The sequence below is a fragment of the Lampetra fluviatilis genome, chromosome 27, assembly GCF_964198595.1.
Source record: "Lampetra fluviatilis chromosome 27, kcLamFluv1.1, whole genome shotgun sequence".
In the NCBI taxonomy this organism is placed as follows: domain Eukaryota; kingdom Metazoa; phylum Chordata; class Hyperoartia; order Petromyzontiformes; family Petromyzontidae; genus Lampetra; species Lampetra fluviatilis.
In genome coordinates this window covers 8148941-8173589 of record NC_136301.1, presented here as the reverse complement: position 1 = coordinate 8173589, position 24649 = coordinate 8148941, and the positions used below count along the sequence as shown (strand labels likewise).

Here is a 24649-nt window from a genome sequence, read left to right as displayed (position 1 = left end):
GCGCGGCTAATGACGTCACTTCCGTTCTCGCGAGTCGTGGGAAGTTTGGTGGGAGGGGCTGAGTGGGAGGGGTTCGAGATCTCGCGAGAGTTCGCGGGGGGAGGGGGCGGGGGTCACAGGCTCGAAATATCGCGAGATTTCCAACGAGATTCCCTTTCTCCTCCGGGATCTACAGGTAATGGCTGTGTGTCGCCTCGCTCGCCGCCCTCAATCCGTTGTCAATCTCTGCCATCCGCCCCCATCGGGGCGACGTTTCCGCGCGAATCGCTCGGCGATGGCGAGGGGGACCTTTCTTCTCGCTCTTGTTTCAGCTATGAGCGATTTTGGACACGAACCCACTTAACGCGACTTCGTTGTGTTGGGAGGCCTGTGAATTTCGGGCCTGCGTTAGCGAGGCTTCAGTCTTCGTTAGAGCCCGAGTTGTGATTAATGTTTGCACTTTGTGGTTTTGTTTTGGCTGTTAATGGTCTACTGATGTGGTGGCAATTGGCTTATTTGATCATTAGTTTTAAGTGTTTTACCGGTAGGCCACGTTCGACCTATCGCTTCATAGATTGCTATATTGTACTGCACTTTGGTTAAATGTGTCGATTCTTACTAAAACGCCTGCGACAACATCACTGGGCAGTGCACCAGGCCTCGTCGGATGGTTGTTAAAGCTAAGCGGGGTTGCTTCTGGAGAGTACTTGTATGGGCGACTGCCGTGCATAACAGGGTGTTATAGGTGGCCCACATTAAGTTGTCGGCATGGGAGCGCAGTGCAGCAAGTTCAGTTGTGCAGTACCTCCTATGCGCCCACATCCAATGTTCCACTCTACGGTCTCCGTACTGTCCGGCATGGTGAATTATTGATATCGTATAACCACCAACAGAGAGGCCCTCACCCAGGAGTGAATTGAGACCGTGAATGGATTTGTCCATTGCCTCCGAACTAAAGAGACAAACGAGACAGAGTACACACCAGACTGAATTGATGGTTACAGTCTTTGAATTCTACATTAAGCGATTCAGTGGTTAAATACCACATGTAAGAACGGCTTGTGCGTACTTGTCCAGGAGACACTTGCTTGAAGGGCCTTGTGATATTGGGATATCGCATCCAACGAGCGGTTAAAGCTTTAACAAACAGAAATCTGTGCACAGATGGATTCAGGAATATTGCTGCACTGGTATTTTCATGCCACCTCGCAGCCCCAAGCATGCACAGTTTTATACTCCCAGGCAGTCTCTCATCCCGAGTACTTGCACTGCTTTGATCTCATGGTGTTTTTGCCGTACGCGTGCGTTCGTTTGACTGTACGTGCATGGGCGGCCTGGCGTGATGCTGGCCAGAAAAACCCCTCGTGTGCCGTGCCGGCCTTCATAGGTGCTCGCTAACAGCACTTGCCCCAACAGTCCGTTAAGGCTATACGGGGGATCTTGGTCTGTGTACGTGCACGTGTGAGGATTGGTGGCGCAGTGCTTAGCAAGTCGTCGTGTCTGGGTTCAGACCTCCCGCTTGGTCGACTGGGCACTTAAATTGAGTAACCCGGTGCAGTGTGTGTAAACATCCGCACTGAAGAGACCTCTACCCAGTGGGAAATCACCGGCACCGTGAGGGGGCCCCCGTTGTGTGCCAGTGAAAACTAGGATATAAAGTCACGACTAAAACTTTCTGTGGGCGGAGGAAGGGGGGGTGAACATTCTGCGGCGATGAAGACTCGTACCTCACGCCGGCTGTAACAAGTGCTCTCTCTCTGCTGTGTGTTGTAGGAGCCATGGGGCGCGTGATTCGCAGTCAGCGCAAGGGCGCCGGGTCCGTGTTCCGAGCTCACAACAAACACAAGAAGGGGCCTGCGCGCCTCCGCGCCATCGACTACGCCGAGAGGCACGGATACATCAAGGGCATCGTCAAGGTGGGCACACGGCTGCTGCACGCTCCACATTGAACGCAACCGCACTAACGACTCGAAACACATGCACCAGGTGCGCTTTATGGCCACGCGAAGTTAGGAAGGCTCACTGTTTATAGGTTACAGGACAGACCCAGGTGTTCGGGGTTGACTAATTTAAATGACTGGCAGATCCACCACCTGTGCTCCTCGCTGTGTTTTAGCTGCCCGGCGTTCTATTCGTTGTTGTGAGCATCGCCCCTTCGTCCTCCGTTGTTGCTTGAGGGCGACAGCCTCCCAACTACCCAGTAGCGTCCTTCACGAGCCACTACATCAGGGGTGGGGAACCTTTTTCCTGCCAAGGGCCATTTGGATATTTATAACATCATTTGCGGGCCATACAAAATTATCAACTTACAAATGTGCCTGTTATATTTGGTAAAACATTTCATTAATTAACTGACCCCTAATGTGATGGCTGGAATTCCTTCTCTTTGGTGAGGCATGTGATGTTAGCTGGTATTGATGTTGCTGCTACTCGCAACTGCTTTTCCAAGTTTGCTTCGAGATTTATTGAATTTCGAGTCCCGCCTGCGGTTGCCTTGGCAGGGCCACACCAAATGATTTCGCGGGCCTCGTACGGCCCGCAGGCCGGACGTTCCCCACCCCTGCACTACAGCACCACCGTGCACAACTACAGCAACCCCAATTAGTCATACAGTGCCGAACACGCACCATAATTAATACACCACTAATACTAGCACACGGCATACTTGCACACGGCGAGGGTAAGGCTTGTCACCAGAGGTGTGGACTCGAGTCATGTGACTTGGACTCGAGTCAGACTCGAGTCATGAATTTGATGACTTGCGACTCGACTTGGACTTGCATAACAATGACTTTGTCCCACCTATGAGATGTGGACTCGAGTCATGTGACTTGGACTCGAGTCAGACTCGAGTCATGAATTTGATGACTTGCGACTCGACTTGGACTTGCATAACAATGACTTTGTCCCACCTCTGCTTGTCACTGATGGTGATGTGCTGTCACTCGGTGGTGCTATGAGGTGGAGCCTGTAGGAGTTAGTGCCGTGCAGAAAATAGGTTAACAACTGTCCCCTCCTGTAAATAAATAAAGATTGGAAAAACTTTCCATGAGGACATGTGATGCTTTCCAAAACGCTTTTGTCTTCAGAAGTTTTTCGCTGGCAGTACAGAAGCTGTTGGGAAATATGTGTTTACAAATATCCAATTAATCTTCTTAGCGCTCTGTTTCAACTTGAATGGGATAAGTCCCTAATAGCAACAGAACTTTACACTCGCGTTTCATTCAAATTGAATCATCTTCACTCAATTTATTTTGTCCCCCCTTTTGCAGCCGAATGGAGCCTATGCATGAACGCATTAAATATACTTTGGAAAGTGTTTTAAAGCTTCTTGGTTCTTTCGGTAAAGTCACGTAGAAGGGAAATAATAAAATAATAAACATAAAACATAATAAAATAAGTATTATATATTATTATATTGTATTATATTATGTTTTATTATTTTCCTTCTACGTGACTTTACCGAAAGAACCAAGAAGATGAATCCCTGCAGTCACGAAAGCTTTAAATCGAAAAATGATTTAAAGCTGTACATTTTTTGTGTGTCTAACCAAAGGATATCATCCACGACCCTGGCCGCGGAGCTCCCCTGGCTAAGGTCATGTTCCGGGACCCGTACCGCTTCAAGAAGCGCACGGAGCTCTTCATCGCGGCCGAGGGCATCCACACGGGGCAGTTCGTCTACTGCGGCAAGAAGGGTACGGCCTCGCCACGACACTCGCCACGACACTCGCCACGACACTCGCCACGACACTCGCCACGACACTCGCCACGACACTCGCCACGACACTCGCCACGACACTCGCCACGACACTCGCCACGACACTCGCCACGACACTCGCCACGACACTCGCCACGACACTCGCCACGACACTCGCCACGACACTCGCCACGACACTCGCCACGACACTCGCCACGACACTCGCCACGACACTCGCCACGACACTCGCCACGACACTCGCCACGACACTCGCCACGACACTCGCCACGACACTCGCCACGACACTCGCCACGACACTCGCCACGACACTCGCCACGACACTCGCCACGACACTCGCCACGACACTCGCCACGACACTCGCCACGACACTCGCCACGACACTCGCCACGACACTCGCCACGACACTCGCCACGACACTCGCCACGACACTCGCCACGACACTCGCCACGACACTCGCTATACTACTCGCCATTAAACTCACGACTCGCTATGCTACTCCCCACGACGTTCACTATAATGCTTCACCACAATGCTCACGAAACCACTCGCTGTGCCACTCGCCCTGTCACTCATTCCACTGCTCGTGACAAGGCTCAATATACCACTCATCACGAGGCTTGCTATATCCCGACGCTCACCTCACTTCTCACCCCTCAGCTCACCTCACTAATTTCATGTCTCTTTATACCATGATGCTGTACGTACTCGGACAAACTGACTTACTCGGACAAACTTGACTTCCACCCACACTGGAATGGTGGTGCATTCAATTGCACGTTTGTGCAAATGAAATTTTACCATACATTGTAGCGCTACGTGGGGAGCGTGAATGTATGCATTTTGCACTTCTTTCGTGCCGTACGTAGCCAACCCGTGCTAAGCGGAGGTCCGATTGTGTGACGGTAGTTCTCGCCCTATAGTAGCAGTACCAGCCCTGTAATGTACGTGTTACCCACTAGCCCAGCTAAGCATGGTTGCTCCTATGAAGAGCTACATCAGTAGCTTTAGTAAATGGGGTTGGCGTTTGGTCCATCAGTTAGCCCAGCTGGGTGGGGCAGTATGCGGTCTGTGATTTGTGGATGCTGTCACCACTGTGGTTAATGTGGATGTGATGGATGCTGATGGGCTCTATGAAGGGGGTTGTTATTGTGCTTGGGTTGGTTACGTCTGTTCTGTTACTGTGATGGCAACTGTTCGATTTCCATTTACGGCCAACAACAGCAAATATCTGAACCGGTTCTGGTCTTCCCCTAGATCGACTCAACCTTAAATGAGTACTAGGCGTGTGTGTGTTGTGTAAACATCAACACTGGGGAGACAGACGGCTGGGTGTGGTGTTGTCCACCCAGCCCCCTGTGTGCTGTCTCGGCCTTTATAGGTGCTCGCTAACAGCACTTGCCCATTGGATCATTATGGCGGTACCCCGGGGTACCAAATAATACAAAATGGCCGAGGCAATTAGATATATTATTTCTGGGACAGTTTTTTCCAGGGGTGTACTTAACTCCGAAATCAGTGCTACTCCGCGATATTGAAACGCAGCGAGGACGATTGCGCTGAAACCCTGAACGCTCGTACGCACCGTAGTGCATCGTGTACAGCTCGTCGAGATGAGTCGATTGCCGCATCGCCGACCATCAACAGACTATAAAAATTACTGCATCACGGACATTATGCGAGAGCCGGGGTACTATGGTACCCCGGGGAACCATGGTACCCCAGGGAACCGCCATAAGGGTAATTTGTTGAAGGCTGATATTGGAGATATTTGTCTTGGGTGGTAATTGTGAATGTGATGGTTTCTCTGAATATAGTTGACACTAAATGCGGTGAGTACTGTGAATAATGGTGGTTATTGCCAATGCGGTGGTTATTGCCAATGCGGTGATTACTGTGGTTGTTTCTTGCCACCTGCAGCCCAGCTAAGTGTGGGGAACGTGCTGCCTGTGGGCGCGATGCCCGAGGGCACCATCGTGTGCTGCGTGGAGGAGAAGAGCGGAGACCGGGGCAAGTTGGCGCGCGCCTCGGGGAACTACGCCACCGTCATCTCGCACAACCCCGACACGCACAAGTCCCGCGTGAAGCTGCCCTCGGGCGCCAAGAAGGTCATCTCCTCCGCCAACCGCGCCGTCGTGGGTACGTGACACTAGCGGGGTGGGTGGCTGGTGGGATGTGCATGGAGCGAGGGGTTTGTGGGCACGAGGTTTTGTGTATGTGATGTCTTGTGTGTGTGCCGGTTGTGGTGTGCGTGGGGAGCGGTAGTGTAGCAGTTAGTGCGCTGCACTACGAGCCCGGCGACCCGAGTTCGAATCCCACTCACGACCAACACAAGTGGCGATTATGAGAACAAGGTCTGGGCCTCTCCTAGGTCGATTGAGCTTCAAACGAGTGCTTGGTGCGGTGTGTAGACATCGCCACTAGGCAGACAGTCGGCCGGGCGTGTTGCTGGCGACCCACCCCCTCGCATGCTGTGCCGGCCTTCATAGGTGCTCACAAACAGCACTTGCCCCAAAAGTTTGTTAAGGCTGTAAGAGGGATTTTTGTCTTTGTGGTGTGTGTGGGGTGAGTGTGGTGTTTTTTTTCATGTCTGTGTAGAGTGTACATGCGTGTGCATGGGTACGTGTATGTGCGTTTGTGTGTTGTCTCAAAATTGAATCTTAAATCAACGGCCCTTACCTGAAATAAATTGACCTCTGTTATGGTATGTGTACTGTGTGGTGCGCATTTTGTGTCGTCTGATTTGGGGTGTGATGTGTGTGGTAAGTCCGTGTTGCGGTGTCACTGATGATGTTGTGTCTAATATGATGGGTGTTTGGTGGTGTGGGTCTCTGTTGTGTTGCCTCCAGGTGTTGTGGCCGGGGGTGGTCGCATTGACAAGCCGATCCTGAAGGCCGGTCGGGCCTACCACAAGTACAAGGCCAAGAGGAACTGCTGGCCTCGCGTGAGGGGTGTGGCCATGAACGTACGTCCTTGCACACGAGCACTCGTGCACATGCGCATTGAAACACAAGCACAATCACTTGCATATACACGTGAGCACACTTACAAAAATCCACAGTTTAGCCTTAACAGACTGGGGGAAAGTGCTGTTAGTGAACGCTTTTGCAGGCTGGCACGGCACACAAGGGGGTGAGTGGCCGGCACCATGCCCGGCCTTTATCTCCCCATTGGCGATGTTTACACACCATAGCAGGTACTCCAATTAGCACGGTTGGCTACGTATGCTGCGACAGACGTTCAACATCCATACATACTCAATTTAGTCTGAGTTAACTTAAGGGAGGTTCAGAACCGATTCGTAGCACTGCGCGCTAACCTTTGCACTGCCGCTCCCCACCGTCACATGAGCACATTCTCAACAAGTCAGCGCGGAAACGAACACACTGAACGCGGCTGAAATATCAAATGATTTTATTTAACAGCCAAAATAAAAATGTTCAATTCAATATTGGTTGGTTGTTTACCAAACCCATCGATCTGTGCTCACTCAACGCTTGCATTGTCCACCACCACCACAGCCCGTGGAGCATCCATTCGGTGGAGGAAACCACCAGCACATTGGCAAGCCGTCCACCATCCGCAGGGATGCGCCGGCTGGTCGCAAAGTGGGTCTCATCGCTGCGCGGCGCACGGGTCGACTGCGCGGAACCAAGGTGGTGCTGGACAAGGAGAGCTAAGCGCCACCGCCATGCGACCGTGTGCCGGCGGGACAGTCCACGCGACCGCCAGCATCACCACCGTCGTCACGGTCACCGCCGGCATTTGCGTGCGTCTGCATGTGGTGCCGTCAATAAAGACTTCCACGTTTTTGGAAAAGAGGAGTGCTTGAGTGGTGTGGTGTTCTTTGTGGGTTTCTGGTGGTGGTGGTGTTGGGGCTTGTACAGAGGTCTGCAACCAAAACAACAAGAAGAGCATTTTTTTAATTGCGTAAAAGCTATTTTAAGAGCATGTGGATACAAGACGGTCCTTAAATAACGTCGCTTTAGTCTTTATAGAGCCGCAAGTAGCTCTGGATTTGTAGGTTGCCGACCCTGGGCTAGTGTGTCTAGATTTGGAGAGCGACGGTGCAGGGTTTAGCGTGCTACACTACAAACCCGGCGTCATGAGTCGGAGTCCCTCATGCACAACACTCGTGATGAGTTTGAACCAGTCCTGGGTCTCCCCTAGGCTTGACCGGTCTCAAATGAGTACCTGATGCAATGTATAAACTTCACCATTCGACAAAGTGATATGTGGTGCTAACCACCCTAATGTGTGCCTTGGCCGGCTTTTATAGGTGTTTGCTAACGGCACTCACCTCAACAGAACGTGAAGTATGATATTGTGCGGATCGAAGGATCTATTCTCTGTTGTATTTAACGAAGCTGTCGCCACCCCCCAATCCTGCATTTCAACAGTCCGTCTAGCGCCAAGAATACTTTGTAATAGCCTTTACTCAGTCCACTACAGGATGAAGGCCTCCATGCTGCGTCGGGTTTTTTTTTACCACAGTTCACACTGACCACATGGTGTGGGTTAGCAACGGATGGGGGTCCAGGTTCGGTTCAGACATCGCCGCTGTTTTGATAGTCGTGACTTGGAATTGAACTCCGATTTGTGGCTTCAAAGTTCAGCGCGCTCGCCACTGCGCTGGCGTTACACACCAGTAAGAGTACACAGGTGAGTCGCGTCTGTCCTTCCACAATGTAACGGCAATATGCCAATTCGCTCAAAAACTTTATCAATTCGGGCGATACTCCATGCTATGACATGGATAAATGTGCATTGACCAAGAAAATGTAACGATCCGTGTAAACTACAGAGGCCGGAAGATATGCAGGCTTGTAATTTACACAGGAGACGGGGATTCGAGAAATGCAACCTTTTTGTGGCACACCACGAGAAGGGGAGTAGAGGCAGACAAGCGAATAGGAAAGGGGAATAGAAGTCTTACTTGTAGGAACCTCCTGATAACACCAGCCCACAGGGGATTATTGTGTCCGTCGTGCAGGGAGGGGGTGGGGAGGGAGGGGCTGGGTGGGAGGGGCTGGTCACCCCGTGGTGCCCTTATAAAACTCAACGTTTAACCTACTCACGCCGGCTTGTGCCCGCCCTCACAGTCGGCCATATTTGCGGAATACACCACGCCGCCGTTGACCATGGCCATTGACCGAGCAACCCAACGTTCCTACCAGCTCCCTCCGCAGGACAATGTGTTTAAGACGGACAAAGTGGGGGGATGGCACGAGACGAGCATCAGGAAGAGCCGCTGGGGGAACGAGGAGAATGAATCAGTGACGTTGGGGAATGAGAGTGAGACCGGAAAATCGGCAGTGAGCTTGCACCGAACGGCGTCGGTTTTCACAGTGGGCGGGGCTAGTGGAGGGATTCAGAATGGGGGTGGTCACACGACTCGAGTGTGTTTTTTATATTACCGGGAGATTGAACAGAACTAGAGGCATCAACGCGTCGTCTGTTAAGAAAAGCAGCGTGCGAATGGGCTCGGACGCAATTGTGTCGCCAGCAGGTGCGATGGCCGAGATAGACGACGGAGCAGCAGCTAAAGGTGCGGAAACGTCCAAGAGGACGGTGCGACCAAAGGGAGATGGAGCGATGCATTAGGCTCGTGCGTGCAGGAGCGAGATTGATTAATTGCAGGGTCACGGGAGATCGTGAGGTCCTTCACCCAGCAGTGGACAGATCGTGGCTGATGTCGTCTGATTGCGAGCCAGTGGTGGGGAAGAGGAGGATGAGGAATCCATGTCAATGTTGAGTCACAGTCGTTTCCGACTTCGCAATTGCCAACCCCTGATCAGCGCCCTGCCTTAACACATTCCTGCGGAGGGAGCTGGTAGGAACGTTGGGTTGCTCGGTCAATGGCCAGGGTCAACGGCGGCGTGGTGTATTCCGCAAATATGCCCGACTGTGAGGGTGGGCACAAGCCGGCGTGAGTAGGTTAAACGTTTAGTTTTATAAGGGCTGACCAGCCCCTCCCCACCCAGCCCCACTCCCCCCCCCCTCTCCACCCAGCCCCACCCCTCCCATTCAGCCCCTCCCCACCCAGCCCCACCCAGCCCCTCCCCACCCCCCTACCCAGCCCCACCCCCCACCCAGTCCCTCTCCACCTAGCCCCACCCCACCCTCCTCACCCAGCCCCACCCTGCCCACTCAGCCCCTCCCCTCCCACCCCCTCCCCACCCTCCCCTCTCCACCCAGCCCCACCCTCCCCACCCAGCCCCTCCCCTCCCACCCCCCACCCAGCCCCTCCCCACCCTCCCCTCTCCACCCAGCCCCACCTCACCCATTCAGCCCCTCCCACCCCCTCCCCACCCTCCCCTCTCCACCCAGCCCCACCCCACTCAGCCCCTCCCTGCACGACGGACGGACACAATAATCCCCTGTGGGCTGGTGTAACCAGGAGGTTCCTCCCAGTATTACAGCCAAATTCAGACGTGACCGGTGACCCCGTGCCCCTTACACATCTCAACGTTCATCCTACAAAGTGCCATGACAAGCGAGAAACACAAATAAACGAAACATTTATATATTTTCTTACCCATATTGAAACGGCTGTACTTAGTATGGACCCGAAAACTCAAATTCACATGTACGATCTTGATTTGAAGCTTTCGTGACTGCAGCAATCCATACTCTTTGGTTCTTTCGGTAAATTCACGTAGTTTTATTTTTTTATTTCCCATGCACTGTATACGAATATGGGGTTTTAAACCGTATGGGTTGACGCGTAATGCAATTGCGTTAAGCAGTCCACGGTAGGTGGTACTCATTTTAATGACCAAGAAGAGACGATGATGAGGATGAGGGTTGGGTAAAGGCGATCACAAACAACCTTATTTTGGATTGGAACCAACAGTAGTTTCACAAACTCAGGAATACTATACTTGTCAGCAATAGCAATTACAAAAGCTCTCCCAGTCAGTGCGTTTATCGAAGCTACCAAATGCAATCACCTCGCTGCGTAAACGCATTACCGCTTTCCGTTGTTGACAGATTCGCACGCTTGCCCCCATAATTTTTAAGATCGATGCGTTTATCGATTAAAGTTATGGAATATATTACGCGTGCAAGCAGCCAAAAAAGCTCGCTTAGTTCTTCTGGAGAATAGTGTTAATATTAATACTATTTATACGGTAACATCATTTTGGTGATGCTGCTTTGACAGTGGTTCGCACAAAAACACAAAAAAAAACCTCAACACATTCGTCAACAACAGCAACAACGTGTGTGTGTGGCCTCCTTAAAAGTAAATAAATATAACAGGCGACGTTTCGGGCAATGGCCCTCCACCCGAGTGAGTACAGTCCAGGATGGCAATGTCCAGATGTCTTGTGACCCCCCAATTAATCAACCACCCACAAGATTTTAATTGTTCCTTTGCACAGTAACTTGTTTTAAATAACAACCTTACTTTAAAAAAAAAATGTAAACACAAGACGTAATGAAGTTGTAAAGATTTACAAGTATCTGTACCACCCCAATGGACCAATTCATCAGTGGCGAATGTGAAGCCGCCCAATCGGGAGACATTCGCGAGGTCAACGATGGCAGCAGCAGCGGCAGCAGCAGCGATGGCGGCTCCGGTCAGCATGGAAGTCGACACGGGCACCCCGGGTAACAACAACAACAACAACCACCACAACAACAACAAGCAGAGAACAACAACAACAACCACCACGAGCACACCGGGCACAGACGGGAGAGGCTCGATGAGAGGCGGGCGATGTCCGGGCTCGATGCTGTCGTGTTTATCACGCCCGGCGGCCGCTGCATCCGCGGGTCAACTCAGTCGGTCAACTCGCTCCGTCTCATCTCGTCAACTCGCTCCGTCTCAACTCGCTCCGTCATCTCGCTCCGTCATCTCCGTCAACTCGCTCCGTCTCAACTCGCTCCGTCTCAACTCGCTCCGTCAACTCCGTCATCTCGCTCCGTCAGCTCGTCATCTCGCTCCGTCAACTCCGTCATCTCGCTCCGTCAGCTCGTCATCTCGCTCCGTCAACTCGCTTCGTCAACTCCGTCATCTCGCTCCGTCAACTCGCTCCGTCAACTCCGTCATCTCGCTCCGTCAGCTCGTCATCTCGCTCCGTCAACTCGCTTCGTCAACTCCGTCATCTCGCTCCGTCAACTCGCTTCGTCAACTCCGTCATCTCGCTCCGTCAACTCGCTCCGTCAACTCCGTCATCTCGCTCCGTCATCTCGATCCGTCAACTCCGTCAACTCGCTCCGTCATCTCGCTCCGTCAACTCCGTCAACTCGCCCCGTCATCTCACTCCGTCAACTCCGTCATCTCGCTCCGTCAACTCCGTCAACTCGCTCCGTCAACTCCGTCAACTCGCTCCGTCATCTCGCTCCGTCAACTCCGTCAACTCGCTCGGTCAACTCACTCGGTCAACCCATGGCACCGCGTCTGTCCCGTCACCTCCCGCCGCCGGCGAGCGAGCCCCCGACGCTTCCCCCGGTGTGGCCTCAGAGGTGCACCCAGCCTGGCACGGGCGCCGCGGTGACGTCACAGCCACTTCGCGGCGGGGCTGTTGTTGTTGTTTACACCGACAGGGGAGGAGGCGCCGCAGGGATCCGTGGAGTGATTTGTGACGAAGTTTTGTTCACTCATAGGGGTTCAACGTCCGCGCGGTGGCGGTGGTCGTTGTGGTGGTTATAGCAGCGGTGGTTATGGTCGTGCTGGTGGTGGTTGTGGTCGTGCTGGTGGTGGTTGTGGTAGTACTGGTGGTGGTTATGCTAGTGCTGTGGATGGTGGTGATTATGGTAGTGCTGTGGATGGTGGTGGTTATGGTGGTACTGGTGGTGGTTGTGGTAGTACTGGTGGTGGTTGTGGTAGTACTGGTGGTGGTTATGGTAGTACTGGTGGTGGTTATGCTAGTGCTGTGGATGGTGGTGATTATGGTAGTGCTGTGGATGGTGGTTATGGTAGTACTGGTGGTGGTTGTGGTAGTACTGGTGGTGGTTATGCTAGTGCTGTGGATGGTGGTGATTATGGTAGTGATGTGGATGGTGGTTATATCAGTGATGTTGGTAGTGGTTATGGTAGTACTGTTTGTGGTGATGGTGGTTATGGTAATGCTGTGGGTGGTGGGTGATGTTGGTGGTAGTGCTGATCGTGGTTATGGTAGTGCTCTTGGTGATGTGATGATCATGTTGATGGTGCTGATGTTAATGCTTAAGCTGGTGAAGGTTGTGAGTGTGCAAACCCTGAGTTACCAGAGTGGTGATGTTGTTGTTGGTGGTGATGGTGATGATGTCGATGGTGATGTTGTTGGTGGTGATGGTACACTTGGTAGCACGATGGCAGTGATCGTGATGTCAGGGTGATAACGCTGATTTCCGCAGTGTGCTGATGGTGCTGTCGGCGATGCGAATGTTGTGATGTCGGCGTTGTTGATGTTGAAGATGATGTCGGTGGTGATGTTGGTGATGGCTGCAGGGGTGAGCGTGATGGCAGTGGCTGCGGTTACGGGCAGCGTCTCCGTGTCCCTCCACCCCCTCGTCATCCTCAACATCTCCGAGCACTGGACCCGACTTCGAGCCCAGGAGGGGCGGCCTATGCAAGGTGCCTCCTCCTGCTCCGCTTCATTATCCTGCTCCTCATCCTCCTCTCTATGCTTAACCTCATCCTTTTTGATCCTCAATCTTCTCAGAATTGTTAACCTTAAAATCCTAATCTTCCTCCTCGTACTTGCGCCCCGGCGGCGAGATGTTGACTACCTCGCCTGGGATATGCAGGAGGTCGTGGGTTTAATCCTGACCCTGACGACTGTATTTTTGGGAGTTTGCATGTTCTCCGCGTGATCGCGTGGCTTTTTGTCCAGGTCCCGCGGTTTTTCCCCTCCGCATTTAGAATCAACACGCGTTTAGAGTATTTGGCCACGAGAACATTTCCACGCGATAAGCCACTTCGTTGAGCTATCGTTTGTGGCCAGGTCGCTTCTGAAAAACAGCTGTTTCGCTCAGTGGGTCTTACCTGGTAAAATAAAAAACAAGTTTAGTTTTACAAATCTAACTTCTAATCCTATCTTTCCTTCATCCCTCCTTCCCGATGATCTCTCCCTCTTCATAATTTCGTATTTTTCTTCTCGCACTCCTCTTCGTAGCTTCTCCTCAACCTCGCCCTTCTCAGGCCCACTCTCTATGCCGTTATTACGTGTGAGGCCACTCGATTTTCGAGCTTACTACCGTACATGATGAAGCTCCAAGCAGTTTCGGTGAAACGTCACCGTGTGTTGATGTTGGATTCAGTCGGGAAAAGTCTTAAGCCAACAGCGCCACCACCACCATTCGTGTGGAGGAGCCGCTTCATTGGTAAGTATCCAATCGCCACATTGGCCAATATATGTGTAAACGAGACAATCTTGTCGGGTGGTGGAGGGTTAATGACAAGAGTTTCGGTGTAAAACTACCACGTGGCCTGACCCCAAAAGCATATACGAATCAGTGTGACGTCATCTTTCATCGCGATGATATCGTGCGCTGCGTGACGTCATCCCGCGAGGCTTGAGACGTAACGATCGCTACCCACGACTGAGTGGCTTCCGGGGTCAGAGCCGTGCATTGGCGAGCGTTACGGAGTCCACGCGCGCGCGGGTGATCCGTTGTGCTTTGTGCCCGGGGTCAGTCGTGGGAGCGCTGATCGGGAAGCAGGAGGGGAGAAACATCGAGGTGATGAACTCGTTCGAGCTCCTCTTCACCGAGACGGACGGACGCACGGACATCGACAAGGAGTACTACTACACCAAGGAGGAACAGTGTAGGGCATCGCACACGTATACGGACACACACACATATACTGACACTATTTTTTCCTGGATTTTTCTGTTTGGTCGTAGTCACTTTAAGATGTTTCTTCTTCATGTTTTTGTTTGTTGCGGTTGCACCCGATTCAAAAGCCGAATGGCTCACAGGGCTATACCAAATAAATGAAACTGAAAACTGATGCACACCCATATGTATACGGACACACCCACATATACGGACATACACACACATGTATACGGACACACACACACGTGTATACGGACACGCACACGTATACAGACAAACACGTAATACGGACACACACACATATGTATACAGACATATACATATGTATAAGGACACACACACATATATGTACACACACACCCAAATGATCACCCTATAGTCTTAACAGACCGTTGGGGCAAGTGCTGTTAGCAAGCACCTATGAAGGCCAGCACCGCACACAAGGGAGTCGGTGGCCAGCACGAAGCCCTGCCGCTTTTGTCTCCCCATGGCGATGTTTACACACCGCACCAGGTCCTCATTTGAGGCTGAGTCGAGGCCCAAGGCCAGTTCAGATGCTCACCACTGATATTAGCCATGGCCATGAATCGCACTCGGTTCCCTGATGTCATAGCACAGTTTGCCAACCACTGCGCCACCTCTCCCCTAGCACACACACACCCATGTACACGGTGGTAGTGAGTGTGTGTAATGAGCGCCGTGTGCGTGTCTCTTTGTGAAGTCAAGCAGGTGTTCAAGGACCTGGACTTCTTGGGCTGGTACACGACGGGGGAGACACCCAACCCCTCCGACATTTACATCCACAAGCAGGTGCATGGGGCTCACTGACCATCAACTCATCCACTCACCCACTCACCCACTCACCCACTCACTCACTCACCTCCTGACTCATCTACTCGCCCATTACATCCACAAGCAGGTGCATGGGGCTCACTCACCCTCCACTCATCCACTCACTCACCCACCCACTCACTCACCCACTCACCTACTGACTCATCTACTCGTCCGTTACATCCACAAGCAGGTGCATGGGGCTCACTCACCCTCCACTCATCCACTCACTCACCCACCCACTCACTCACTCACCCACTCACCTACTGACTCATCTACTCGTCCGTTACATCTACATCCACAAGCAGGTGCGTGAGGCCCACTAACAACTCCACTCACCCACTCACTCATCCACTCACCCACTCACTCACCCACTCAACTACATCCTACACACTCACCCACTCACTCATCCACTTACTCACCTACTCGCCCATTACATCCACAAGGAGGCACGTGGGGCTCACTCACCCTCCACTCGCCCACTCGCCCACTCATCCACTCACCCACTTATTCACCCACCCACTCGCACCATTACATCTATATTCACAATCAGTCACGCAGTATCGAATATACATTTCAGGTGTCCTTTGTCAGACGTTGTTTCTGTCTCGTCTGTACTGCTTGTGTCGTTTGTACTCTCCCTCTTGTTTGTCCTGTCTATCTTGTTTGTATGTGTGTATGCTCTAACTATAATCCCCAACCACCCGAACACTTTGTGTTGTCTTTGTGCGCAGATTTGTGAAATCAACGAAAGCCCGATATTCCTGAAGCTCAACCCTCAAACCAAACACACGGACGTGAGTACAGATGCGCATGCACACACGTGCACAGGTGTACATAAACGCACTCGCATACACACACAGGTATATACGTGCACACAGAGACAAAGAAACCCTATATAGCCTTAACAGCCTGTGCTGTTTGTGAGCAGCTACGAAGGCCGACACGGCACACGAGGGGGTAGGGCACCGCGCCTGGCCACCTTTGTCTCCCTGTACTGATGTTTACACGCCGCACCGACGATATTGTTCGCGTGATACAATCCCAACGCAGCTGAACCATTTAATAGTAGGGGGGGGGGGCATTATGGGGAAGGGGGTCCGTGGCCGCCGTAAACGGGAGGCATCACGACAGAGAGAGGGTGCGTTATTTGAATGGGGGGGGGATAACTGGGGAACCCCGCACCTCCGATTAGCGCAGTTGGCTACGTACGGTGCGAAAGAAGTTCAACGTACTTGCATATAAACGCCCCTAAAAACAATCGGCGTACATACGGCCGATGTGCGTTTGTATTTCCCCTCCGCATATGATGTACTCACTTGAGACTGAGTCGACCAGGGAGAGGTCCAGAACCAGCGAGGATAATCGTCACCGGCGTTGGCCGTGAGCGGGAATCGAACTCGGGTCGTCGCAGGTTCGTCACGCCGTGCGCTAACCCACTTCGCCGCCGACCCCCCCCACGTACAGGGATACTCAAACAACAACCCGGAGTCTTGCACAACAGCGACAAGGCAAAGACACGAACACACACACAGCGAGTTGACACGGTGGGCAGCACAGGTGGTGCATCTGCCAGTCGTCTCATTCATTCATAACAGAGGTTACGTTTTTTTTAGTCAACCCATGGCACCGGGGTTTAGAGCAGGGGTCGGCAAACCTGCAGCTTCGGAGCCACGTGCGGCGGCTCTCTTTAGGGGTTTCTGCTCCGTGATGTTATTTACAAATGACCACCGTCTCGTATTCACATTGCATTGTGGCGCCTCTTGACGCGTTGTTTTTTTTTACCGAAATTCTGAAGAACGAAAAATGGCTCTTGTTGTTATTTTGGTTGACAAACCGCGTTGTGGCCGAAACGTCGTGAGAATTGTATTTTATATTTTATTTTATTATTTCCCTTCTACGTGACTTTACCGAAAGAACCAAGAAGATGAAACCACCTCTTGGCTGCTATGCACTTCCACGCGATAAGCCACCTTAGTTGAGTTACCAATTTTTGCCAGGTCGCTTCTGAAAAAGAGCTACATAGCTCAGTTGGGTCTTACCTAATAAAATTGAAATAGTTTATTATACCAGGTAAGGCCCACTGAGCTATACGGCTCTTTTTCAGAAGCGACCTGGCCACAAATGACAGCTCAGCGAAGTGGCTTATCACGTGGACATTTCTAGCAGCCAAATACTCTAAAGGCACGTTTGTAAATGTGGAGGAAAAAACCGGAAGACCCGGAGAAAAATCCACACGACCACGGGGCAAACACGTAAACTCCAAATATACAGGCATCACGGTCGGGATCGAACCCATGACCTCCTGCACACCAGGCGAGGCAGTTAACATCTTGTGACCTCTTGCCGACAGCAGTGAACCTTCCACACTTCACATGGCCTCAAAGTTCACTGAGCCTGGCACAAGCGGCGTGGTGACGTCACTGCTACTAAGTGGCGAATGGTTGCCGTTGTTGTTATGTGTCTATGTGTATGTGTTTACACGTGTGTGTGTGTCTGTCTTAATGCCACAGTTGCCGGTCAGTGTCTATGAGTCGGTGATTGACCTCGTGAACGGAGAGGTGAGAGAGACCTGCGCGCAGCACACCTTGAACACAGCCTGCACACGGATACCACAAATAGACAACGCACGCAGACACCGCACACAGACACTGCACACAAACACCGCACACAGACACCGCACACAGACACCGCACACAGACACCGCACACAGACACCGCACAGAGACACCGCACACAGACATCGCACACAAACACCGCACACAGACACCGCACACAGACACCGCACACAGACACCGCACACAGACACCACACACAGACATCGCACACAGACACCGCACACAAACACCGCACAGAGACACCGCACACAGACACCGCACACAAACACCGCACAGAGACACCGCACACAAACACCGCACACAAACACCGCACACAGACACCGCACACAGACATCGCACACAGACACCGCACACAAACACTGCACAGAGACACCGCACACAGACACCGCACACAGACACCGCACAGAGACACCGCACACAGACACCGCACACAGACACCGCACACAAACACCGCACACAGACACCGCACACAAATACCGCACACAGACACCGCACACAGACACCGCACACAGACACCGCACACAGACACCGCACACAGACACCGCACACAGACACCGCACACAAACACCGCACACAGACATCGCACACAGACACCGCACACAGACACCGCACACAGACACCGCACACAGACACCACACAGACACCGCACACAGACACCGCACACAGACACCGCACACAGACACCGCACACAGACACCGCACACAGACACCGCACACAAACACCGCACACAGACACCGCACACAGACACCACACAGACACCGTAGACAAACACCGCACACAGACACCGCACACAGACACCGCACAGAGACCGCACACAGACACCGCACACAGACACCGCACAGAGACACCGCACACAGACACCGCACACAGACACCGCACACAGACACCGCACAGAGACACCGCACACAGACACCGCACAGAGACACCGCACACAGACACCGCACAGAGACACCGCACACAGACACCGCACACAGACACCGCACACAGACACCGCACACAGACACCGCACAGAGACACCGCACACAAACACCGCACACAGACACCGCACAGAGACATCGCACACAGACACCGCACAGAGACACCGCACAGAGACACCGCACACAGACACCGCACACAGACACCGCACACAGACACCGCACACAGACACCGCACACAGACACCGCACACAGACACCGCACACAGACACCGCACACAGACAGCGCACACAAACACCGCACACAGACACCGCACACAGAGACACCGCACACAGACACCGCACACAGACACCGCACACAGACACCGCACACAGACACCACACAGACACCGCACACAGACACCGCACACAGACACCGCACACAGACACCGCACACAAACACCGCACACAGACACCGCACACAGACACCGCACACAGACACCGCACACAGACACCGCACACAGACACTGCACACAGACACTGCACATCACACAGACATCACACACAGACACCACACACACCTTGTACACACCCACCACACAGACACCGCACATCACACAAACACCGCACACAGACACCGCACACAGACACCGCACACAGACACCGCACACAGACACCGCACACAGACACCGCACACAGACACCGCACACAGACACCGCACACAGACATCACACACAGACACCACACATCACGCACACCCCGCGCACAGACACAACACCACACACACACGGACATATTGTGTTTGTACGTCACACCACGTTTCTTATACTGTATCCTCATGTGCATGTATCGCGTATCTAATTGTTCTCCGTGCGCAACCATGCGGTGTGCGCGTGTGCATCGCCTGCGTATCGTCACCGTGCTGCACGTCATGGCGGACCAGGCGACGATGCTGCTGGTGGAGCTGCCATACACACTCGCCACCGAGGAGGCTGAGAGGATCGGGGTCGACCACGTCGCGCGCATGAGCAGCACCGACTCGGGGGACGGCTCCACGGGTACCGCAAGCTCCGGTCGCCCGCTAGCCGACTCGCTCGCTCGCCCGCACGCTAGTCCACTCGCCCGCACGCTAGTCCACTCGCCCGCACGCTAGTCATCACTCACACTCGTTGCTCTCTCACTCACCCTCACATTCTTCACTCGCTCATTCACCCGCACACTCATCACTCACTGATCCGCACGCTCATCACTCACTCACCTGCACACTCATCACTCACTGATCTGCACGCTCATCACTAACTCACCCGCACACTCATCACTCACTCACTCACCCGCACACTCACGACTCACTCACCCGCACACTCATCACTCACCCACACACTCATCACTCACTCACCCACACACTCATCACTCACTCACTCACCCACACACTCATCACTCACTCACACAATCACCACTCACTCACCCCCACACTCATCACTCACTCATCCGCATGCTCATCACTCACTCACCCCCACACTCATCACTCACTCACCCGCTCATCACTCACTCACCCACACGCTCATCACTCACTCACCCGCAGACTCATCACTCACTCACCCGCAGACTCATCACTCACTCACCCGCACACTCATCACTCACTCACCCGCAGACTCATCACTCACACACCCGCACACTCATCACTCATCCTCACACTCATCACTCACTCACACTCATCACTCACTCACCCTCCCACTCATCTCTCACTCACCCACACACTCATCACTCACTCACCCTCACACTCACCACTCGCTCACCCACACGCTCATCACTCACTCACTCGCACACTCATCACTCACTTTCCTGCACACTCATCACTCACTCACCCGCACACTCATCACTCACTCACCCGCACACTCATCACTCACTCACCCGCACACTCATCACTCACTTGCCCACTAGCCCACTCGCTCACCCGCATTCATCACTCACCCTCATACTCATCACTCACTTACCCACACGCTATCACTCGCTCACCCGCATGCTAGCTCCTCACTCGCTCACTCACCACACACAAGTCAAAACCGCTCACGAACTCAATCACCCGCTCATTCACTCATTCAACAACAACCGCCATTCACCACTAAGTGGTGGTGACGTCACCACGATGCTTGTGCCAGGCTGTGTGCACCTTGAGGCCACGTAAAGTGTCGAAAGCCCGCTGGCAGGAGGTCACGGGGCAGACCCAGGTGCCACGGGTCGACTGACTGAGACGACACTCATTCACACACTCGCTCACCTGCTTACCTCACTTACTCACTCACTCACATACTCATCTACACGCTCACCCACACAGAGTCTATATAATTGCTGGTCGGGAGATTAATTTATTGTTGAATGTCTGTTGGCTTCTGCAGTGCACAGTGGTGGTGGTGGTTGTAGTTGTCGTTGCTGTGTTTGTTGTTGTGGTTTGCGCGGTAGTGGCTGAGCACCTGTTGGCACAGCACAGCGCCATCAAGATGCTGCACAACCGAGTGAGGGTCATCCTCCAGCACATGCGCGCCATTCAAGCCGGTACTCGTGCGTGCACACACACACACACAACAACAACAACAACATTCCCCACTAAGTGGTCGTGACATCACCACGGCACCTTGTGCCAGGCTAGATGCACGCTGATGCTGTCACGTGAAGTGAGAAAGGCTCAATGATCAGGTCACCAGACAGAGCCAGGCGTTATGGGTTAATTAAGATGGTTGTCATAAAAATCACAAAGACAAATATCCCCCCCATATCGCCTTTAACGGACTGTTAGGGCAAGTTCTGCCCCGACACCTCCCTTGTGTGTAAAAATTCACACGAGGGGGTGGGTGGCCAGCACCAACGCCCGACCGCCTTTGTCTCCCTGGTGGCATCGGTGGCCGTGAGCGGGAATCGAATTCGGCTCACCGGGTTCGTAGCACAGCGCGCTAACTGCTACACTCGCGCTCGCCATACGTAAATGCACACACACGGACACATTTGCCGGTGTTCATAGCTGCTCGCTAACAACTTCTTGTCCCATAAATCTGTTCACGGCCATACCGTGGAACCTTTGTTTTGCGTTGTTTGCGTGCACGTGTCCATGTTTCCGTGTGTCCGCGTGTCTGCCCTCGCAGGTGAGCTCCCAGTAGTTCACGAGATTCTGCGCGATGCGAACAGCCTGTGCCACCGTCTGCCCGTCATCAGCACCACCTCCTTCCAGGAGGACTTCTTCGACGTAAGTCGTACAATTGTGTCTTCATCAGCCTCGCCATCGCCACCGGCAGAAACCGTCCTTTGTTGGAACCCTTTCGGTCACAACGCTGGTTTCACCGCAGCGGGCCGGCCGTGCGGGGATACGCCCCGGACGACGACGTTGAGGAGTAGAATCCGCAGTCCCTGATACTAAACTGTAGGCTCAACTTGTTGTTTTAACAGGTAAGGCTCACCGAGTTACATAGCTGTTTTTCAGAAGCGATCTGGCTGTCGCAAATGATAGCTCAACGAAGTGGCTTATCACGTGCAAATTAATAGCAGCAGCGAAATACTCTGGAACGCACTGTGATTCAAAATGTGGAGGGGAAAACTGGAGGACCCGGAGAAAAATCCACTTCACCACGGGGAGAGGGGGAGAGACGTGCAAACTCCAAATAAAAAGGCGTCAGGGTCGGGATCAAACCCACGACCGCCTGTATACCCGGCGAGGTAGTTAACACCACCACTACCATTGCACCACCACCAGATGTTGTTCATAGTGCGTCGCACCAGTCTTAATTAGTTTCTCGCTAACAGCACTTGCCCCGACAGTGTGTATAGGCTGCATGGGGTTTCTTTGTCTCTGCGTGAGCAGCAATGCAACGACGTGGCACTCATGGCGTACCTCGGAGCCGTGACCCGCAGCTGCAACACAGGAAACCTCTTTGTGAACAAGTTCAACACCCTGTACGACCGGCAGGGCGTGGGACGGCGCATGCGGGGGCTGTTCTTCTGAGAACGCGGGAGGCGCGCACACACCGCACACACCGCACACACCGCACACAACGCACACACCGCACACACCGCACACACCACACGCACACTCAGCACGCGCACCACACGTGCACCACATGTGCACACACAGCAGACACACCAGACACACGCTCCGCACACACGCAACTATACGTGCACACTCCACACACACACACACACGTACAACACGTGTGCACACACCGCAGATACACCACACAGCAGACACCACACACGTACTGCACACGTATGCACACTCCACACACGAAACACACACACTCGACAAAACACACGCGCACCACGCCCTTCGCAATCCCAACTGTGACACGAACGCGTTCGCACACAGGCGCGCTGAAGCAGTGCCGCTCGCACTCGGCGCACACAGGAAGCAAGGAGGAGCAGCTCTGCAGCAAGGGCACGGAGGCGTTTATTTGGGGGGGGGGGGGGGGGGACTGTGACCTCGTAATAAATTCTCACATTCGCACTCGAGAGGTCGTGTCGCGAGCTGTGGCGGATGCGTGCGTGTGGGCATACGAGAGCGAGCGACTGCGTGCAACGTTAAACTCTACCCACCTGCGCGGTTACCCCTCTGGCCAATAGTTGCAACGACGAAGCCGCGGTTGTAACGATCCGTCGACCGACGCCGATTCTCACGCCGGCCAACCGAGTGGCAGCCAAGGGTAGGGGGAAACATGCCCGGAGAGGGGCTGCGTGCGTCCCAGGAGACGGAGCGGTGGAATGGGATCGCGTGCAGGCGTGCCCGGTGGGTGGATCGCTGCGTCGTCGCAGCAGCACACAGAGTTGAGGACAGAACTCGATAGTTGGTCCTGGACCTCGATTGGCGGTCGCGGTGCGAGTGGGGGTCGTGTGCCCGCTGCATCGTGCTGGGTAGGTCGTTACCGCCGCCTCACTGCGCTTTACCCCGCTTGCCCGCATTGAGCGACGTGGCTTTGCCCGTCGGCGTCACCACCGGTGCCGCCGCTGTTGCCGACGCCGCCGCCACCTTCTTGCCTGCTCCCTGTGGCCTGGCCCGGAGCTGCGGTGCGGCCGGAGCCGCGGGCAGTGCTGGCCGGAGCGGAGGGCCGGGACGCGGCTTGGTGCGGTAGAGCAGCTGGCGCGAGAAGAGCAGAGGGACGCGGCCCCGGTAGAGGAACACGGCGAGGAGCGCGCCTGCGTGGGGCGTGGGGACGCGGGTGGTGGGGAGAAGACACCTGTGAACTGAAACTAAAATACTTTATTTTACCAGTGAAGGCTCACTGAGCTATGTAGCTCATTTTTGTTCCGAAGCGACCTGGCCACAAATGACAGCTCAACAGAGCGGCTTATCGCGTGGAAATGTCGAGCAGACAAATACTCAAAACGCGTGATTTTGATTCCAAATGTGGAGGGGGGAAAACCCGGAGAAAAACCCACAACCTCCTGCGCACCGGGCGAGAGAGTTACCATCTCACCACCGTGGCGTCCCATGTCAGCAAAAGCCTCTAATCCAGCCACGCAATTCCAATACCCGCCATTTGCCACGAAATAACGGTGACGTCACCACGGCGCCTGTGCCAGGCGAGGTGGACTTTGAGGCCACGTGAAGTGTCGAAGCCTCGCGAACGGGAGGCCACGGAACAGACCGAGGTGCCGTGGATTGACTGAGATGACTGGCAGATGCACCGGGCGTGGCCCCTACTGTGCCGTCATAGACATACTTAACAGCGCTTGCCCCAGCAATCCATGCGAGGCTGATTCCAGTGGGATATTTGTGTGCCTGGTGTAGTTCGAGTGGCGTGGGTTGGCGATCGCTGTCTCTCTCTCTCTCTCACAGGTTGAGTACCTAGCACAGGTG

The 24649-nt window shown here is 53.6% G+C and overlaps 2 protein-coding genes across 3 annotated transcripts; both read left to right on the top strand.

The window, feature by feature from the left end:
• The first annotated feature begins 95 nt into the window (after positions 1 to 95).
• On the top strand, positions 96 to 7521 carry RPL8 (ribosomal protein L8). Its single transcript, XM_078869182.1, has 6 exons — positions 96 to 175; positions 1753 to 1895; positions 3536 to 3677; positions 5618 to 5836; positions 6547 to 6662; positions 7219 to 7521. The coding sequence occupies exons 2-6, from the start codon at positions 1758 to 1760 to the stop codon at positions 7375 to 7377; spliced, it is 774 nt and encodes a 257-aa protein (XP_078725308.1). The 5' UTR covers positions 96 to 175; positions 1753 to 1757; the 3' UTR covers positions 7378 to 7521.
• Positions 7522 to 11207: 3686 nt separating this feature from the next.
• On the top strand, positions 11208 to 23250 carry COPS6 (COP9 signalosome subunit 6). 2 transcript variants are annotated; one of them, XM_078869181.1, is made up of 10 exons: positions 11208 to 11311; positions 13137 to 13262; positions 14325 to 14456; positions 15192 to 15280; positions 16036 to 16098; positions 17815 to 17862; positions 19754 to 19868; positions 21271 to 21363; positions 21948 to 22048; positions 22661 to 23250. In XM_078869181.1, the coding sequence occupies exons 1-10, from the start codon at positions 11242 to 11244 to the stop codon at positions 22799 to 22801; spliced, it is 978 nt and encodes a 325-aa protein (XP_078725307.1). In that variant the 5' UTR covers positions 11208 to 11241; the 3' UTR covers positions 22802 to 23250. The 2 variants fall into 2 exon arrangements, with proteins under 2 accessions (XP_078725307.1, XP_078725306.1); XM_078869180.1 differs by having other exon boundaries at positions 21271 to 21369.
• The last annotated feature ends 1399 nt before the right edge of the window (positions 23251 to 24649 follow it).

Coding starts and splice junctions, on each gene's coding strand:
- RPL8 (XM_078869182.1), top strand. CDS start 1,758: ATGGGGCGCGTGATTCGCAGTCAGCGCAAGGGCGCCGGGTCCGTGTTC. Junction 5,837..6,546: donor CGCCAACCGCGCCGTCGTGG/GTACGTGACACT, acceptor TGTTGCCTCCAG/GTGTTGTGGCCGGGGGTGGT. Junction 6,663..7,218: donor TGAGGGGTGTGGCCATGAAC/GTACGTCCTTGC, acceptor CCACCACCACAG/CCCGTGGAGCATCCATTCGG.
- COPS6 (XM_078869180.1), top strand. CDS start 11,242: ATGGCAGCAGCAGCGGCAGCAGCAGCGATGGCGGCTCCGGTCAGCATG. Junction 11,312..13,136: donor AGTCGACACGGGCACCCCGG/GTAACAACAACA, acceptor TGATGGCTGCAG/GGGTGAGCGTGATGGCAGTG. Junction 16,099..17,814: donor CTCAAACCAAACACACGGAC/GTGAGTACAGAT, acceptor TTAATGCCACAG/TTGCCGGTCAGTGTCTATGA.